Source organism: Sinohyriopsis cumingii, chromosome 3 (assembly GCF_028554795.1).
Source record: "Sinohyriopsis cumingii isolate HCF-2022 chromosome 3, ASM2855479v2, whole genome shotgun sequence".
NCBI classification, from domain to species: Eukaryota; Metazoa; Mollusca; class Bivalvia; order Unionida; family Unionidae; genus Sinohyriopsis; species Sinohyriopsis cumingii.
Window position 1 is genome coordinate 35,420,292 of NC_142963.1, and position 21,328 is coordinate 35,441,619.

The 21,328-nt window shown below is 34.5% G+C and overlaps 1 protein-coding gene across 1 annotated transcript in view; it reads right to left on the reverse strand.

Moving 5' to 3' along the window:
- Positions 1 to 1,346: 1,346 nt before the first annotated feature.
- The window catches only part of LOC149802674 (GPI inositol-deacylase-like), a 205,915-nt gene continuing 185,933 nt past the window's right edge, over positions 1,347 to 21,328 (reverse strand). The window contains exons 23-27 of the mRNA XM_089952048.1: positions 16,350 to 16,550; positions 13,321 to 13,444; positions 9,553 to 9,698; positions 8,199 to 8,300; positions 1,347 to 6,019 (exon numbers count right to left, since the gene is read on the reverse strand). Of these exons, the coding sequence (XP_089808174.1) occupies positions 5,839 to 6,019; positions 8,199 to 8,300; positions 9,553 to 9,698; positions 13,321 to 13,444; positions 16,350 to 16,550 (754 nt within the window). The 3' untranslated portion in view covers positions 1,347 to 5,838. The remainder of the gene's footprint in view (positions 6,020 to 8,198; positions 8,301 to 9,552; positions 9,699 to 13,320; positions 13,445 to 16,349; positions 16,551 to 21,328) is intronic.

Below are 21,328 nucleotides of genomic sequence, written 5' to 3' on the forward strand. Positions count from 1 at the left end.
GTAGCGAAAACCTGGATCCAGTAACTGTACATCATCTCCTAAGTGTTAAGATCAATAATGATGAGGACTGGTGCCAGTAATCCAGTAATAATATTGTAAGAAATGCTGAAAGTGTTCATTCAAATCCACAACCAAAGCACCTGTGATCATTCTCCAACTCCACTGCCCTGAACCTTCTGAACTGGAATCCAAATTCCTAATGCTTGATTAACCATTCCTTTCTAGAAGTTACTTTGGACATAGAGTCTACGTTTTCTTCTTCATGTGTGCTACTTTGGAAAAAGATACAGCTGTGTTGAAGTTTTCATCTCTTCTTCTTTACATCTATTAATGGTCATTGATAATTGGTGCCCAAGCAAACCAAAATCAGACATTACTGTCCGCTAATGAATGAATCATCTTGTACTTTTTTGGTAATAAGGATACATTATTCAGTATGCTTGGAATGTTCATCAGTCTAAAATAAACCATAATAATCTTTTTATCATTATTTTCATAAGTCTTTTTAACACGCTTGCAGGACACCTTGCAGGGAACTTGCGGATACCAACTATGAAGAATAAAGGTCACTGTCGCAAGGGCACGTCCTAAAAGTATCCCTCCATATGCATATGGAAGAAGAAAAATCAGTGTACCATTCTCATGCAAAAAATATATTTTTAGAAGTAAGGAATTGGAGAGTGCCATAATCCTTTTGAAATTGTTCAGGAAATCATAAAAATTTACATTTGAAAAGTCAGCTAGATATAAAAAGGAATGAGTGCACAAAATTTCATTCCAATATCTCTGATCATTCTCTTAATTTCTTGGCAGACTTAAAGAATTTTGGGAAGAATACAGTGTACACAGTGGGACCTTTATTAAGTTACGATCAGGCATTAATGCAAACTAAAACCATGGTCATTTATTAAAAAGTCTGTAAAAGAAAATCACAGTAAAAATATGTTTAGTTTTAAGCACAAATCCCTTGAGCATCAGGAGCAAATCTGGAGTAGCTGACACCACAGACTGGTATAGTAGAAATTACCAGTGTTCCTCAAGCCCAAAAATAAGATTACAGTGATCTAATTTTGGTATGGTTGAATTATTCTCCTCGAGATGTACCAACAAACCAATTTTCATAAGTCGAGATACTGAGGGTGTAATGAAAATAAATTGCTGAAAATTCAAATTAAGTCAGTGGCCTAGTTTTTGGTATAGGTGAGTTGCTTTTCCTGAGGTGGATCCACATTCCAAGTTTCATATACATGTATGCAGGTGAAATGTGAAATAGGTTTTGAAATATTGAGGGGGTAACAAAATAAGGTGAGGTAATGAATGGATGAATAAATGAATGAACACACAAATGGGCAAATGCTATATTAGTCGCAACTTTATTGAAGAGAGGATAATTAATGACTTGACTTAAATCATGTTCACATTCTCTAAATAGAAAAGTTACATTTTAATAACATCATCCTTTTCAAAATCTAACTAAATTCTGAATAAAAAAAAGCAAAAAATAAAATCTATGCAAAATTTGTGTTAATAGGTTTAAGGATTAATATTATAATGGTATTTTCAGAAATAACAATGTTAATTCAGCTGTATTTTGGTTAATAAACTTGCCCAACAACATTGGGTAATGAATGAAAATTACTACAATTTTAATAATGATTCCAAATCCCAATATTACTGCTGTCCCCTCCTGGGGACAGTACTCACCACCAATCCTCCCATCAGTGACCCATATGTCATAATGCAAAATCCAACACATATTTTATACATTTATCTGCTATGACTGCAAATATTCTTGGTCGTAAAGTATTTGGCAATGTCACTGCAACTGGAATTTATAAAAATGACTTTTGAGACCCCCATCCCTCAACTGAGGGGCCCTAAAGGCTATACACGAGAATGACCCACCTCTCACAGATAGTTAGCAGAGAGGTAACATAACAAAGATTTTTAAAGTTTGAACCAACAGTTTAGGAAATGTGACAGACAACAGACAGATGAATAAATGAATATTCCTGATGCTTGTCTCAGTAGAAACCATACACCACTCCCTTGATAAATCAGTGAACCTAGAAACTTGTATAAAGTATTCATACAGACAGTGACATTGTTTGGGACCTGTGCTGTCTTGTGATCATGTCATGTCTTACTGTGCATACTCTAGTGCTGTTTCCCATCCAAGATTAGTGCTTTTATTCTACACAGAGTGACCCAGCTATAAGTTGGGGTCCATGGAACCCGACCGTGTTATAACCAACCAAGTCAGTTAGCTGAGCAAAATGATGCATGTACCTACAAAATGACTGGGGTGGGTGGGCATGAAAATTGGCGCAAAAATATGTACTTTTGATTGTATAAAGATAAACTAGTCTGAAAAACACTTGTATATTTGACAACGTACATTTGTGAAGTGCAAACCATAATCTGTTAAGTACTGTACAAGTATATAATAAATCCATGAATTTGAGTATAGATCACATGATAAAAAATTCATGTTTCACTCATGTCCCGTTAGAAAAACTAATACAAATATATAAAAATTGGCAGTCCTCATTTGCTCTATATCCAACTGTCACTGAACATTTCATTCTCGCCAGTAGCTCATAGCTATAGTTGTTTACATGCTATATGTACATGTACTTAAATTGGCCTAGATTTTGGTCAGCTAGAAAGAGCCATCATCTTGCAGAGGCTACCCAGGGGATCAAGCTATTCAGAGTGACATTTTGACCCCAAATAACAGGCTTCGTTTTATTTACCCTAAGTGCAAGCCATCTACAAAGTTCAGTTCTGATTAGTGATGTACAACTGATGTTATTATGCAGAAACTATTTTTCTCCTTTCAGTCAATGACCTTTACATATGACTCAATAATGAGAGTAACTGGGTTCTTTTTTTCCCCAAATTGCAAGCAATAAATTTTTTTGGTCCCAGTATATCATGCAGAACTGTGATAATAGGCAGAAACAATTTTCCTCTTTCAGTCAGTGACCTCAACTTTCTGACCCCAAAACTATTAAGGTTCTTCCTTCTCTCAAGTACATGCCATCCACAAAGTTTAGTAAATTTAGATAAACGAAGAACTAAAGTTATTATGCAGAAATGGAAAAAGTCAATGGATAGAAAGAAAGACAGGAAGGGTAATGGCATATTTCACAATGCCAAATGGTGGGCATATAAAAATAATTCCTATAAAACTTGATAACATGAGAGCTCAGTTACTTTGAGTACCCAATTTGCTAGCCTATAAGACAATACTTTTTTACCAGAAAATCTTAGCTTCGTCTTATACTTTGAACTGACTTATATGGAATATGTCATCCAAATCACTTTATCATAATTTTTGTATGGAAAATAATTCTCCAAGAGTACAAAAAATAATATGTAAAAAATATTTCATTTTGGGGAAGAAATTGTGTATGAAAAAATATAGGATCCCACACCGAGTATTTTAAACAATTACATGATCATCAGTATTAAAAATGAACATAGATCGGATGTAACTGTGCTAAAGCAGCATGCACCAGTAATGTATGTTGTTTGTAATATACATTGTTTAAATTTGATTATATATATATGTGTGTTGCAACTGCCAAGTTAGAAGATGAATAACTATGACAAAGACATCACAATTTCCCTTTTGTACCTAATGATCAAATAAAACATATGCCCCATTGACAGAGACAGACAGAAATGTCTTCGCAATTGTAAATCTATGTTGTTCACTTACCTGATGACTGATCTTACTTGTGTACAAGTGCAGTACCATAATCCATTATCAATTAATACCAGCAGGAAAGCAATTCCTTCTAGTTTATGTTGCTCCATTATTAAAAGAATCAAATGGCTTTGTAGTGGTATTTACATGCTAATTAAATATGCTTCAGCCGTATTCAGTCAATCCAAGCTAACACCTGATTGCAGTCAAGATTCAGCAGACCAGATCAGATTAGTGAGGCTACCAATAGGGAAATGAGGCTACCCATGGGTATTATGTATACAGTACCATATAATGAAAGGAATGACAGGTGGTTACTTGTGTAAATGTCTCTGCCAGTGACTTTTTTTAAACTTACCGACAGAATCAACAGCAATTTAAAGTACACTTAGCATGAGCAAAGATCAAAGACAATTGCCACCTAAGTAAAGGAAGAGTACATGCACTTTAAACAAAATCTTATTTGTTGGGAATGGAGAAGTCATTATACTTGCAAAGAAAATAAGCATGCAAAATGGTCATTCTTGGGATTTAACCTAATGGAGTCTACATGGATATAACTAGTATGAATATTTAAACCCTGAAGGAGTATGGTATGTATTTTCATAGTTTATAATACACTGCTTAATTTATTAATGTTTTTTCTCTTTGACAAAAACTTCAGCAACACTGGGGCAATAAGGTAAAGAAAACAAAAAACATGATGGTATGAACTCTCTCTCTCTCTCTCATATATTGGACCATATTTTATTTTGATCATGAGGTGCAAGATGAAAAATGTGATGGAATATGTATGCATCCTTCTCTCTGTATCTCTCTTCCCCCCAACCCCCTCCCCCAAACAAACAAACTGGAAAAAGTATTTTAGTATTAATGATGCTATTTCCCTATTGCTGGTAATCTGAAATAGCATCCAGTGATACATTTAATATTTATGAAACTGGAAGTTGTTTAATTTAATTCGCGAGTTTTATCCTCTCTGTAACTCAATAAATTTTTGTGTCAGCATCATTATGAGTAGCTAAAAAAACAATATATTTAAAATACTTCATGTGAAACAAATTAGGTACTTTTAGTTACATTTAATGATCCTGACTGGAAAGGTTACTGAGTTACAGATAAGATAAAATTCACAATGCTGTGTGGAACAAAGTGAAAAACACATTCCAAGGTATTTATCTGACCTTGTCTTATACTCAGCATTGACTTATATATGGATGAAGGATGGAAAATGTGCCAAATTTGCTGATTCGACTTATACTCTGTATTGACTTATAGGCCTGCAAATATGGTATGTAAATGTTGTTGCTGTTGTCGTGTTTAATGCCATTTTTCAGCACAAGATAGGCTATACATGGTGGCCAGTATAACTGGTGGAAGAAGAACCCTGGAGAGTACCAGGAAGAACCACCAACCCACAAGAAGCTACTGGCAGGCTTTCTCACGTACCCATGTTAACCGAGCCTGAGACTCAACCCCACGAAGACAGGTGAGATGGCAGTGATCCAGAATGGTGAATGCTTTAGACCACTCAGCCTATCGAGGCCCCCGGGTATGTAAATAAATTTTTACTTTGAAGTATGATTTGTAGCAACTCCCTGTACAAATCTACCATTTCTGCTAGTCATAGTGTAATTTTCAGCAATGCTTTGCGGTTAAAAAAAACTTTGTACAGTGCTATACTCTCACTAGTTCACTCCCTATATCAATAAAAAAATGTGGTAAATGAGAACCTAATACCAGTCATATCCATAAAACCTTGGAGAAAATTACCCACAATGACTTGCAAAGATGGAGCTGATTCATACTGGAATTTTCAATGCCATAAGCCATTGTTTCTTAAAATCATACTTGTAACTTAAATATTATTGTTCATTTACTGGCTCATAATAACTGAGGTTTCTGGATTCAGTTTTTTGTAATCTCACTCTAAGACTGCTAAATCACCAAACTTTTTCCACTTCTAAAAATTCCTGCATTACAGTATATGTCAGAGTTGTTAGAATCAGTGGAACAATCCACATTATATCAATATAAAAACAAAATTTTCAAACCAGGAATGCCAAGTAATCAATCATGTATTCAAATTTAAAGATTCTTCTGATGAGCACATGCTCCAATGGCTACTCTGTCTTTGGTCTTCTGCTGAATTTTGCAGTAAGTTCATGTGTAACAATGGGCAAGGCGACAGCTGCCAGGCCAATAAGGGCGAAGTATGGCACTCGGAAAACTGACTCCACTCCGTACATCAAAAGAAGTACTGATAGCATGTGAACTGCATATCCTACCATCTTGAAGGTTGATCTGAAACACGTCAGAAATGGACAAATTTAGACTCCTCTCAAAATAGATTTAAGACTTTCCTCCAACTAATTTTTTTTTCCGAGTTGGTGGAGCATTATAAATGTATCTAAACACCTTTCAGGATTTTGTCAAGTCTGATTACTCTACTGCCCAGGGACATCATTTGGGGGACATTTGCCCCCCCCCCCATTTGCATGTGCTGTAAAACTGCTGTAGCCTATATATGAAAATTAACAAGCCCGTCAAGTTTTGCCCCCACCCCCCCCCCACCCCCCCGAAAAAAGTTGAAATTATGTCCCTGTGAGATTTAATAAGATGAACAAACTCTATTTAGGGATTTGACCACGAGCTTCAGTTTTGTATTCTAAATGATTCACAAATAAAGATATTTACTTTTCTTTCATTACTGAGTCAAGCCTGTGCATAAATCTAAAAGACCACCTATTCTGAGAGACAACATATTCAAGGAGATTATCTATTCTAAATGACTACCTATTCCAAGATATATCCTGTTAAACAGAGACCATATATGTATATAGTAAATCATGTGTAAGTAAGAAGTAAAATTAATTCATCAATTAAACCAGTAAGGCATCACTGTCAGGAAATGTCAGATAATTAATGTCTCCAACGGAAAATGAATGAGTCCTTTCTTATCATTTGACTTATAATTAAACTCTTCCTTTTCTGGTTTTGTAAATTTTCCAAACTTAGAATACATTATTGAATTTGTATTGGAATTTATTTGACAATAACACATTCTGTATTAAAAGTGACAATCATTAGTTGGAGTCATGCATTTAAATGATCATTTACCATATATACTTGTGTTGAAGTTTGTTCATGTCTAAGCCCCCCCGCCCCCCTGAATAGGTAAAAACACTTAAAAGTGCACGACCTGCAAGTTCAAGATGACATTACAAGATGCATGGGATAAGTTCTAAATACATTTATTTAGGCCAACTACTGGTATAGCAGCCTGACAAAATTCCCTCTTAACCCAAGTCAGTTTCAGGGCTTTCATGATTAACTGGTCTGTATTGCTGTTGGAAAACAAAAGACAAATTTACCAATTATGAACAAAGGAGACGCCAAAACAACCACCTTTCCAGTGTGCTGAAAATTATCCTTTCGTTCCACCAGAACATAAAACTAACATAGATTGATGAAGATCTTAGTTACCATTCTTTCATGAAAATGTAACAGTTATGTGAATATATGCTGATTATGTGCCTTGAACAATTAAACATGTGTACCTTTTCATAAAGATTACTTCAATTTGTAGGACCACTTATATCACTGAAAAGGAGTAACTCATGAGCATCTGGATCAATGTAAAGGAAACAGTTATGTACGTCTAACTGAAATATCTGGAAGAATTTCATTTGGTGGAAACAGTGAATAAAACAAAAGCTTTATCAAATATTGTTGGGAATAAACAAGGACTTAAGCGACTCTAAGCATGAATTACACTGTGTAAGTACTGTACATTATAGTACAGCCTGGTCTCCCAGGTAAACTTGAACCCGCCTGTGAATTATGAAGTGGTGTTAATTTCATGTTGGAGAAATCGGAAAATATGCATATGCAAAATAGTAAAAAATACCCAATCATAGTAGTTTATAGCAGTTTAGTAAGTGTCAGAACACCCAAAAAAAAATATTATTTTATGTTCCAAGATTTACAGCCATTATGGTAGTCAACAAAAATACATAAAATTTTTCAAGTTTGGACCTTGTCCCGTGGATAAGCCCCCCCTTCTTCAAGATTTTAATTTTTCCTAAATTATTCAGCTTATATGTAAGTATATATGGTACTAACATGTCCTGAGTTGTGGACACACTTCAGGATAATAGTCCTGGGCCTATTCTGAACCTTCAGAAACACTGCAAAATTCTGTCATATTCTTCCAAAATATGCTGAAAATAAATCTTTACCAAGGTCTAAAAAGGTCTAAATTTAAGATAAAACTTGAATTTAATTCATGTAGTCTTTTAAAAGATTTGAGCAGAAACAAAATTCATGATGGACAGATGGATGGACAGTATGGGTTGGTGGAACACAAGTGATAAATATGATAAGGGCATAAGAAAGACTAGTACTAATAACCACATGTGCTATGGACCACATTTAGTAGTTCCTATTATTGGTCTTATTAGATAGATTTAACTATACTTACCTCCCTGAGAAAGGAGTGTCACAAAGGAGGAAAATGAAGAGTAAAATGCTGCCCAGAAGTCCAGTTATTCTACTGGGGTCTTCAGCCATGGAATGTGTGTACCTGTCGGCAAAAATAGTATTTCTCTGCATATTTTCATCTTAATATTATTTTATTCCTTTCATCTCAACTCATTGTGTAAGTTGTTTCATTTTTTATTTGCCTTATTAAATGAAATGCACTTTCAAATCTGATATTAGAACAACCCACTTGAAACAATCACTTGTTGGTATTGGTCAAGCATAAATGGTGCTGATTATATACGATATATTAAAGCTTAACTTTGTATTATAAAAAAGCCTGTTCATAAACACCAAGTTCTGCAATTCCTCAGAATGACCTAAACTGACTGGTTTATATTGTGGTGCTAGAGTCTCCCAAATAGTTCTTAATCTTTTCCTCCAAAATAATCACGTGTTCTTTTATCTAGTGTACCTGAAAAGGACTGCACAATGGATTTTCCCTTCCAGGATCTGGTTCCTATTCAACTTTAGTCATTATCAATTTAGTAACCAATATTTTTTGCTTACTTCCCCACTTTCTCTTAAATTTACTTTGGTGTAAAACATAGAAGCTGGATTTATTGCAGAATCAAACATTTTGCATGCTCCCCTGTCAAGAATATCAGTCCCTCACCTCATTTGTATAACCTTACAAATGTTACACTAGTAAAGGTCCGTGACTTGAAGTCAAAAGTTCTAAAGAAAACAGCACAAAACCGAAGTGTGCAGTACATTGCATTATTAGAAGGAGCTGCAAAATTACAATCTCCAGAGGTGATTTTGGTAATTGCAAGTGCAACAACTCAGCAAGGGTATATTATAGAAAAGAAAATTTAGGTAGTAAATATCACTTCCATCTTAAAAAAAGAAAAGTTGGGGAAATATTTGAAATATAGGAGGGGTTTAATACAGACATGAAGGCAAGGCTTCAAAATATGACAGGTAATTTTCATGCATTTGTTTGATATTTGGTACGAGTTTTAATAAACTTGTGTGAATCTTGCAATTGTATGTCCTAATAGTTTGAGCTGTCTGTACTTCATTCTAGTCCTTGATCCTCAGTTGTTTTTTTTTTAAATTTCTAAAGTTTTCCATATATTTGTCACTTTGGTTTTGACAGATGTAGTCCTGGACTTCAGCTTCCAAAATCTGACAGAAAACATGTCAGAAGCATAAAGAGAGATAACCACTGTTTCCCAGAAAACAAATGTAATGGTAACCTCCCCTGCTGTTGTTTATAGGAGAAATGAAACTGAATAAAGTGAAAATATTTGTTATTTACTAACTAGACATGCTGTAATTAAACAACTTACTGTACATTTTTGACCCAGATGATGAGGGCCGGGGAATTAAGGATCAGTACCCACATCCAGGTGAGGAAGAGAAGAAAGAAGAAATGAAACTTGGATTTCAATCTTGCATCATTACTTCTACTCGACTGGTAACAGAGCTTTAGTACCTGAAAGAAAACAATGTCATATATCTACACCAAGTTTTAGAGTTCTGCCCCAGGCCTGTGAAGATAGTGAGCTTGCTACACTTCAGGAACAGCCCCAAATTGAAGAATTTTGAGTAATTTAACAGAAAGTATAAAGTCTGTCAATGAGTGGTCACAGCAAAACAGAAAATCAATGGTACTGTTTAAATTCCAAGATAAAATGCTCGTGTGGAAAAAAACCCAACTGATTTCAAATAATAATTTGAAGTAAAAACAAGAAAAAGCTCCCATCTGCAGTGGTTGACAGACAACTTCAAATCAATGAAAATTAGCTAATGTTGTAAACAATAATACAATATTATCAACAAGATAAACTCCAAGAAATGATGGAGTATTGCCTTTGCAGGCATAATGAAAGAATAAATACTTCATTTTCAAATATTTCTTCAAAACTTTAGAACAGAGGTGCTCTTTAAAAGTATGTCTAACAGTTTTTAAAGAAAAAAATTGAATATGCAAATCACACAAACAGTTCTGCTCTCAATTTTAACGACTCTAACCTGTGTGAGCGGGTGCAATCAAGAAGAAAAATAAAATTTAATATTTCTTGATAACTTGCATTTATTTATTACTTGGTTAAATAAAAATATAAATTGAATATTTCATTATTAAATTTTTAATTAAGATCTAAATTCTATTTTTTTTCTTCTTATCTCTGTTAACCTGCCTATCTATCATCTACTTGAGAATGTAAGATAAATTGGAAACTGAAACATAAGGTAGCAGCAGTAATCAGAAGTCATATGCCTGACAATGCACATCTACAACTTTTTGGTAATTTCTAAAAATTTTATTATTATTATTATTTTCAAATTGAATTTTTATCAGCCATTTTAATGTCCATCCTATATTATGGGATGTCAAAAAACAAATACTAATTAAAGCGCTTAGCTTGCTAGACTTGCAACCGAGTTTCAATTCTACCACCATATGAGCCAGCGTTGGCTACTGCTTGTGTCCAAGAGCAAAGTACTCCAATTGCACTAAACAACACACTAGTGTTGCTATAGAAACCAAACCAAAACTGAGAAAAGGTCCAAGTGGCCTTGGATCACACCATCTCCTGATGGATGCCTATTTTAGCCAAAATGCAAGAGCAGATGGCAAAGAAATCTGGGACAGTAGGTTGTTTTTTGTTTAAATTTCTTCCAATGCCTTTGACTGCATGTCATGAGTTTAAAGTCTTTCTAACATTTTTTATAAATTTTTTACTTCCATATCTGATGTTGGATCAATATCATTTGTTCAATATTGAACAGGATACATTGTGTCAAAGTTGGTGGATTAGCATAATTTGTATCATTCTGAAGCCCTCTGTATCAGGATGTACATTCTCAAACTTGGTCAAATTCAGCTGAGCAGTTTTTAGGAAAAAGTTGTTTAAATGTTTCTCTGTTTAAGTAATGGCTGCTATATTTGATGGTAGATCCACATCAGTTGTATAGACTTGAAATCTATCTACGTCAGGATGTTTTCTGGTAAATTTGGTCAAATTCTGCTGATTTTTAAGAAGTCATTTAATGGGTTTTCTATTTTTAGCAGTGGAAGTCATATTTAATATTGGACTGGCATCATTAGCACAAATTTTAAAAGTCCTCATGGCACAAAATGTTTCTGGTCATGTTTTATCAAATCTTTTCCAGTTTTTTATTTATTATCAACAATGGTGGCTATGTTTGATAGCAAAGCAGCACAGGCTGTACAAAACTGAAAGCCCTCTATGCCATGGTGCTTCTGAGAAATATTCAGTCAAGTTCTGTTAAGTGGCTCTAAAAAGGTTATTTTGAGGTTTCTGTTCTTAGTAACAATGGTCATATTTTATGGTTGATCATATCATTTTAATAATCAGAAAGGTCCTCATAGGATGCTTTCTGTAAAGTCTGGACAAATTCTATCCAACTTGTTTCCTTTCTTTGTTTTAACAGCAATTTTACTACATTAATGGCCGTATCATTCCGTGAAAATGGGAGCTAAGTGCCTTTCCAAAGGACATAAAGAGGCAGCCAATATCTAATTGCCTGGTAGGGTAACAAACTCACAATCCTAGGAATAAATGTCTGATGCTCTACCAACTTGGGTAATGTGGTTCCAGAATTATGTTTAAGTAATTTCAAGGCATTTCTATTTTCAGTAATGATGTCCATATCAGAGATTGATCAGCATCATTTCTTGCAAACACAATTCTGTTCATTGTTTTTGGAGAAGTAAAGGTTTTTTTGTTTTTAGTAATGGTGAGCATTATTTAATGGTAGATCTGCATCAGATGTACAAACTTTAAAGCCCTCAAAGCCTGGATGCTTTCTGTCAAATTTGGTTGAATTCTACTAATCAGTCCAAGGAAGAATAAGAATTTTTTAATTTATTTTTAGTAACAGTGGCCTTATTGGGTGGCAGATCAACGTAAGTTGTACAAAGTTGAAAGCTCTCAATGCCTGATGCCTTTTGTCAAATATAGTACATTTCTGTGGAGCAAATTTGAGAAAAAGTCATTTAACTGTTGTTCTATTTTTTTTTTGAAATAAACAGTGGCCATATCTCAAGGTGGATCGGCATCTTTTATACTTGGCCTTACGCTCAATTAATAGTTCTGTAAAAAAAATTTTGTTTCAAGTTGTTATTTTTTGTTTTTCTATTCACTGTCAAATGTGGTCAAATTCTGCTGAACAGTTACTGAGAAAGTCTTTAAAGGTTTCTCTATATTAAGTAACTGCAGTCATACTTTTTGGTGGACATTTTATATAAATTTTTGAAAGTCTTCATTCCAAGATGCTTTCTGTCAAATTTGGTTAAATTTATTAAGTGGTTCAGGAGAAGTTGATTAAAGATTATTCTTTCTTTGGTAACAATGACTATTCTATTTTTAGTTATAGTCATCATATTAAAAGGCAGATCAGAATCATTAGAATTTAAGTTCCTGGAATAATTCTTTATCAAACAGATTAAATTATGTTCAGAGATTTTGAAAAGTTATTTAAAGCGTTTTTAATATTTTTGGCAATAGTGGCCGTAATTGATGGTCAATTGACATTATCTGAATAAATTTGAAAACCCTTCAGGCCACGATGTTCTTTCCCAAATTTGGTCCACATTGGTCCAGTTGTTTTTGCTAAGAAGTTTAAAATAGCAATTGTTGATTGATGTACAACACAAAAATTGAGGGCCAAACCATAAGGTCACGTGGTCTTCAGCCTTGCAAACTAGAACTAGGCTTACTTGATAATTTCAAACAAAGAAAATATCTGTAAGTAAACCAAACATAAATCTGAAATTTGTAAAATAAGTTCTGCCCTTTTTTGTGTGTTTGTAGGGTCCTTACCTGTATAAGGCAGATGATAAATTATTTTTTTTAGTTTGTAAGGTCTTACCTTTATAAAGCAGATAATATGATTTTTTTATAGTTTGTAGGGTCCTTACATGTATAAACCAGATGATTTGTTTTTTAGTCTGTAGGGTCCTTGCTTGTATAAAGCAGATGATTTTGTTTTAGTCTGTAGGGTCCTTACCTGTATAAAGCAGATGATTTTGTTTTAGTCTGTAGGGTCCTTACCTGTATAAAGCACATGATTTGTTTTTTAGTCCTTACCTGTATAAGGCAGATGATGTACGAGATAAATATTCCTATGGCTCCACAGAACAATAAAGATAACACTCCAGCTATCACTGCCATTATAAGGCAAAGAAAATGGCCCAATCTGGACACTGGGCACCTGAAAAGGTCATTGTCAAAGAGAGAAATAAAATAGAAATAAACAAAGTAAATTTTCATATTGTATCTTCAAGACATTTTGATTGCAAAAAAAAAATAATAATGATGAAAGTTATTATGATTTGGAGACTATGCCAATTAATAACCTGTTTTCCAATTTTGGCTTAACAATATATAAAATTTGAATTAGCAAGAAACATAGTAAAATTTTTGATAACTCAAATATCAGTCACTTGAACACATTACTTCCATGAACAGCATCAGAATGAGCAAGTACTGTACAAAGATTCATGAACTGCAATCAGCAATTTAGCATGAGGCATTGTTATGTATACTGACATTGTGTGTTTAATTTTTGTCCATTATTATAGATTGTAATGATCAATTTTAGACAAGATATTACAAAGTTAATTTTTGTCTATGAGTGTAGATTCTATTTCAAGATAATGAGCTAAAAAAGGTTGTTTATTTGGGTTTGGGTATATATAATGAACCTGTTTACAGTTTGGGGTAATTTCCCATTGGATGATTAAGTCATTTGGGTTGTGTTGAAACGAAAGTCATGTGGAAGGTATTGTGACATACAGTTGTAGTAGAGTAGTAGAGATGTATATAAGGAGGTAGAAGAGAACATTAATTCATTCCTAATTCCTATTTTTATTACTGTTATTTTATTTTCATTCAGCAGACATATGAAATGTTGTATTTAGATTTAGTTTGATAGGAAGCATTTATTTAAATTATTTACTAGAATTACAAAGTGCTCATATGACTGTTGGACTAATTACTATTTTTGGATTATTGTGAATTCATTCAAAGAAATTTTGGACAATGCCATTGTGATACATCAAGGCTGTTGGTACAGTCAGCACATTCAAGGCTATTGGTACATCAGCACATTCAAGACCTAGAATTCATTCAGAATGCTCTATTCATTCTTTTGAGATTATTATTTTGGTAAAAATTCACAATACTTAAGTTCCCTAACTTTTTCATTTTTAACTTTGAGAATTCAATTATTTGCTCAGTTTTACATAAATTGTTTGTTTTGCTTCTTTCTGTTTCATAGTTTAAGACCATATAGTCAAAACAGAGATAGTCAGACATATGAACAGATTGACTGAGGTTATCACAATATTCCCCATTAAAGTGGATAATAAATATGTATACAACTTCAAAGTTATTTATATTGATTTTAATACTAAATAGAGAATGAAATTATATTTTTATTCCATGCTACTTTTTCTACATCTTTTTAGTAAATATAAATTTTCTTACTTTGAACTCGCTCATGAAAAACCCAGTACATTAATGTGATTGACAAAATTCATTCACAGCAAAAAATTTCAATAAATACAGAGCAGATTGGTGAACTACATTCTGGTGAAACTATCTGCATAGCACATTTATTACCAGACTTGCATAACTTATTTGAAAGCAAATCTGTATCTCATTAAGAGATCAAAGAGCCATCAAAACTAGAATGTAATTGATGATGACAAACCTCACCTCAAGAAGCTTTTAGGAGTCTCTGTTCCCCATTGTAAACAATAAATTCAAACTAAAGGGATCTTGACAATGAAATGACGGCCCATGACATGATGATAAAGACAGAATAGTCTTTTCTAGGATATCTTAGTAGAGGTACATATACTATAATGAGTTGATACAAACCAGCTATATACTTTTTTTTTATCACTATACACCCCTGAAAGACTGTATTTACTGGATTAAGTCACAGGCTTTGAATAACCTTACAGTGACAGTCAGTATGTCCACTACTAGAAGTTTAAGCATCTATCCAAATATAAAGTGTATAGTCATTAATAAGGAGTTTACCACTGAAGAAACATATTTATTCCACCTTCCACATGACAGGAATGGCATTCCTGTTTAGCTAGGATGTACAAAAAGTATTTCAAAAGTTCTTAATAGTAGTGCACTGTACTATAAAGATTTTTATTGTGTGTATGTGTGTGATTTGGATTTTTAACATAGCTTTAACAATTTTCCAGTCATACTGATATGATGACTGCAGTGTGGCAGTTTATAGTGATGTTTAGCACTGGTGCATCATAATGCAGACATGTAGCATCATGTCCCACCTAGTCACTTTATCCTGACATCAGGCTCACCAGTCATAACACTAACCTCATAATGTTGAGCACCAAGCAAGGCAGCTGATAGTATCATTTTTATATGTCTTTGGTATGACTCAGTCAGGGTAAGAACCTGCGACCTCCCACATCCAAATTTTATTAAGTGAACACTTCAGGCTTACACTATACTGCTGTAGTGAGCTAAAAAAGCAACCAAAAATGACAAAATAGCAGCGCATTCTCTAGTCTTATTCAATGAATAATACAGTAATAGATAACGCCCCAGATTTCAAAACATTATGTTCCAAGTAATGGCAAAAGTAGGCTGCTAATAATTACCATGTTGGTCAATGTATTTGAATGAATATAAGATTTTATGGAAAAAATGTACACCAAAATTCTCCCATGAAAAGCCCATGTTTGATGCTAATCACTATGAAATAATCTGTACAAATCTTAATGTAAAATTCTCCCATGAAAAGCCCATGTTTGATGCTAATCACTATGAAATAATCTGTACAAATCTTAATGTAAAATTCTCCCATGAAAAGCCCATGTTTGATGCTAATCACTATGAAATAATCTGTACAAATCTTAATGTAAAAGAGCTTTATCCAATTTTCTGAATTTAATGTTATTGTGGCTAAAGGATTTTATAGATGTGGTTGTTTGAGAGCAGCATATCCTGAACCCTAAGATGCTAAACTTGAACCTCAAATATATAAAATAAATGAATTAACACCTTATGGGGTACCTCCTGTCCCCGACAACTTGTCATATAAGAAATAATGAAATAAAAATACATACCAACCAAATATGAGCCCAAGAATTCTACTGGCTATTTGGATGACTGTATTAACGATAACAGCATGGAAGGTGATGATGCCAAATCCAACTAGGTACAAAATCATGTGAGCACCCCGGAACCATATTCCCTGTCGAGTCAAAAAAGCACCATCTACAGCTGGTATGTGCAGTAGAATGAGATACGGTTGTACAGCTTCAAGTCTGCAACAAGAAAAAGACATAAATAAGTCAGACCTGCTACTTTTCTGAGTCTAAATTTATGTTCTTTCTTTTATATTCTATTCCTTTCAAAAAACAAAACAACAGCAAATGGAAACCACTGATTCTATTAAGTGTTTACTTACTTGCATTTACTGCATACGTGTCCAATTCTGAATTACAAAACATGTGCCGATTTTGCAAGCCTCTCGATATATTTAGTGATGGTGGGGTCATTGAAACAAGCTCAAATTAATATTACTCGCAAATAGTTCCACAAGATCCCATGATATGAAGGTCTGGAAAAATGTAACACTGATCTCTGTTACCAGGTGCTTTAATCAAACTTTTTACAACCAAAACTACAAAGACATTTCTTGCTAACTCAAAATCTATCAGGGCAAATTGTACGCAATCATTCATGATACAATTCTACTGAGAGTGTTTAATGATATCATTAAACATATTTTAACAGATGCCAATGCTGGAGGTGTATCACAACCTTTGAGACTGTCCATGATTTATGTCAAACATGTCATCATATCTGAACAATATGTTATCACATCTCATCAGTCAATCAAATAACTTTTCCAGCTTTGGGAAAATCTCATTCAGCCTACACAAGGAAAACTCATTATTTTACTAGACCCTTGTTTGGCGGTGATTTAATGGAACCATTCGAAAGGTCTCCTTGAATGAAACAAAGGTCAATGACATTTTTAGTAGTACTGCAAGCTCTGCTGTGGATTTTTTGCCCTCCACCTTTAATATTACGATGTGTGATAGTCAATCACATTCAAAATCCTGAGAATCATCACTTTTTGCATGACTGGGGTTGGGAAACAACTCGCATTTCTTTTTGACTGGAAAATCCAGCACCAGGCTCTGGAATCCATGGCAACACTGGTAGCCGAGACAATTCTGACCAAGGCACCTAGCCAACATCATCATAAGGGATGGCTGTGACAGGAAGTCCAGCTTCAGCAGGCTGGTCGTTCTCCCGTTTGATTTTAACAAGATGCTTTATTTGCCAACTGTAAGTGCATTTACTATCCCCAATGATTTCTTCTTGTGGAAGAAATTACATGATCTTGGAAGAAATTACATGATCTTCAATCTGCACTCGAACAGTGTTGTGAACTTTAACCTTCTTGTACCTCGTTTCCGAGCTGGCATTTATTTTCTGTTTTAATTTTTTGTCATGGGTTCTGGGACTGTGAGTTTGACAATACCAGTACAACGGAGGGGCATGTTTAGAAACACACAGCAACTGATACTGTTTTTGATGTCTTTCAGAATGCCAAGAATCTGCTGTACAACCTTACCAGTAAGTTGCTGTAAAATAAGGTTCAAGCTTGACTGTTTTATTGCAGGTTGTTGAATACATCTCTCCAGCATGCCATATGCTGACCTCCATCTTATTTCACTATCAAGAAATAATTTCCACTTAGCCATATTTTGATATTTTTTCTTCTCTTCCAGGACATGAGAAGCTTCTGGGCTTTGCAGAAGGTCCCTTTTCAACTGCATGAAGCTTGGCTAGTACAGCAAAGAGCTCTGGAACTGTTGCGACTCTGCCAGTGTGTGTGTGTGTGTGATTTGGACTTTTTAACGTAGCTTTAAAAAACAATCAGTCATATCGCCATGATGTCTGCAGTGTGGCAGTTTATAGTGATGTCTAGCACTGAGGCATCATGCCGCAGACATGTAGCATGATGTCCCACCCAGTCACATTATCCTGACACCAGGCTGACCAGTCCAAACACTAACCTCTTCATGCTGAGTGCCAAGCAAGGCAGCTGTTAGTACCATTTTTGTAAGTCTTTGGTATGACTCGGCCAGGGATTGAACCCATGACCACCTGCATCCAAGACGGCTCTACCAGTTTTACATGAGGCTTCTTTTACTGCTAGGCCAAGTGAAGCTTTTCACTCAGCAGATCTGTCCTTTAGGGCTGAAGCAGTATTTTCACCAGTATGAGAAAATAGTCCCACTGCTCAGTCTCAAGAATTGGACCTGGAATCACTAGGTATTGGTTCAGTAGATTTCTGAACTTCATCTCTCCCACCTCATTAATGTAATGGATGGTCAATGTCAAATAATCCTGATTTTAGAGTGAAGTCCAAAAGTCTTTAAGGTCCTGTTCAACTTAGCCCTAACCTTATTGTAAACTTGGGGAAGCAGTCTAAGTGAACCAAAGCAGTCTAAGTGAACCAATTCTCTGATGGATGTTGATACCTGGTTCAAAGGTGTGTAACATAAGCTTACCATAAAAATACTTAATTATAAGTCGAGTCCTACTGCCAACTGCACAGACCCAGATCTGCCATTGCATAATGCACTGGCAGATCTGGGTGTGTGCAGTTAGCATGAAGTAATCAGTAGAACCAACAGCACTGACACTGATCTGCAGGCACACTATGCTATGGCAGATCAGGATCTTTGTTGTTTGCAGTTTGACTCGACTTATAAGCAAGTGTATATGGTAAATGCATCATTCTTCATAGTTGATAATGGGTGCAAGCCCTTCACTAAATAGTAAAACAATGCTTTAATGAGTTGAGAGTCTCTCTCTAAATTAAATGACTATCTGCAACTTAACGAGAACCTGTGCTAAAGTTGTCTTATTCCATATGCGGTTCCCATTTTCAGCGTACTAGTTTAAGTGGCATGTTTCATGGAATGTGATATTCAAGTTTACAGTTTTGGAAAATAGTTTTGTCCATTTGTAGTTTTTCTTTTTTCTAATGCCAAAATGAGTCCAAAACATAACTTTGACCTTTTTCAAACTTTATCTTTAATTAGCTACTGTGCTGATGTGTCATAAAATGTTACATCATACATACATACATATCATTCACTGCATTGCACTACCTAGGTGATTCTATTTTTTTCAGGGTTTCTGCACCATAATGATTTTTGTTTTCCAGGATATTTTAAGGACAAAATGACCAATATCAATCAGTTGGCCACTCTAAATGTGTTTTCTTATGTGACTCTGATTTCATATGTGATGTCAGGACGGACTCTCCCATGTTGGAAACATTGATATACTTTGAGTACATTCCACATCTGAAAAGGTTACTTCCTGAAGCCATCCATGAAAACGCTCATCTTCTAACCTCTTGCATTTTAAATCATTATAAAAACAAAATCAGACTGAAAGAACATTTAGTCTTGCCACTGTAGATGGTATGAGTAAAAAATGCATATAAAGAAACTTCCAGTGCAGAAAAAGGAAATCAATGACTGGGCGTGCTTACAAATGATTAGGAAAATGTGCAGAAATCTCTGTTACCTTTGCTACCAATGTAATAATATGATGATCATCGCAAAGTTGTTCACTGCAAAGTTGCATAAAAATAACATATTTTCTTTAAAGAAATTTGTAGCATAGCTTTTTACTACAAAATTCTAGGACATTTTATGACAAAAAGTAATGTTAAAGGAGGTTTCCGGTATACTTTTTGCTGATTTCAAATTCCAGCTGGATTCCAGGACCTCTTTAAAAATCATGAATGAGTGGGAACCCTGACTATTGTGCACGGCCTAATTCACTACCATGCACTATCTATAAAATGCACAACTGGTGTAAAATTAGTGCAATACAAGTATAAAATGAGTGTAATACAGGTGTAAAATTAGTGCAATACAAGTATAAAATGAGTGTAATACAGGTGTAAAATTAGTGCAATACAATTATAAAATGAGTGTAATACAGGTGTAAAATTAGTGTAATACAAGTATAAAATTAGTGTAATACAGGTGTAAAATTAGTGCAATACAAGTATAAAATTAGTGTAATACAGATGTAAAATTAGTGTAATACAAGTATAAAATTATTGTACTACATGTGCAGTACTAAGGCACTGCTAGTGGACAAGAGTGTTTGGTTTCATTGAGTCACAACTGTAGTTCTCAGGTCCCCACCAGCAACTATAGTATGAAACTTGAAGATCAAAGGTAATTTCACCTATTCCAAATTATCTCTATAAATATTCGGAGTTGACCATGAATAGTTGTAACGGATGAAAATATTTCATGATTAGTCAGTTTTGGTTTTTTAACTGTATATGCTGTTAGTTACTGCCCAGGTAAATGTCTTACCTACAGAATGCTATCTCAAATTATGAAGGTGTAATATATTATTACATCATGATGCTAAATATTTGTGAGGATTATGAAATACAAGAACCCCTCCCACCCCATATGCAGAGCAGGCTATTTATTTAGTAACCAAGAGTAATGCCAACAGCACATAATACTCTTTCCTGTCTTTGCTAATCCTTCATGTGGACACATTTAGAATGACTAGGGAGATTGCTGACCAATGGATCTCAGAGACCTGAACCTTTGATCAAGGTATGCAGTCTTGAACTAAACCTAATGTGCAGAAACATTTATGTTCTCATTACACCTGTCATGACCTCTAAGCCCAAGAATCTATAGGTTTTCAAATACCCTCAGTGCAAGACAATCACATAGTCTGCTCAAAGAACTTAGTCTAGAACAAAAGCTTTCTGTAAAACTAATTTTTCTGTCAACCATCAAAACCCTGACCTTTGATCAGTTGACCTAAAATAATGAACTGATTTCGTACCTTAACAGTAAGACCTTGTCAAGGTGCACAGTCAAGAACTAAAGTTATTTTGCAAAAAGGTTTTCTTCTTTCAATCAACTGACTTTGAACTTAGAACTCTTGATGCCAAAACTGACATGCTTCTTCTTACCAGGCAAGCCATCCCAAATTTTGGTCCATGCATGGGATGGAAAACTAATGT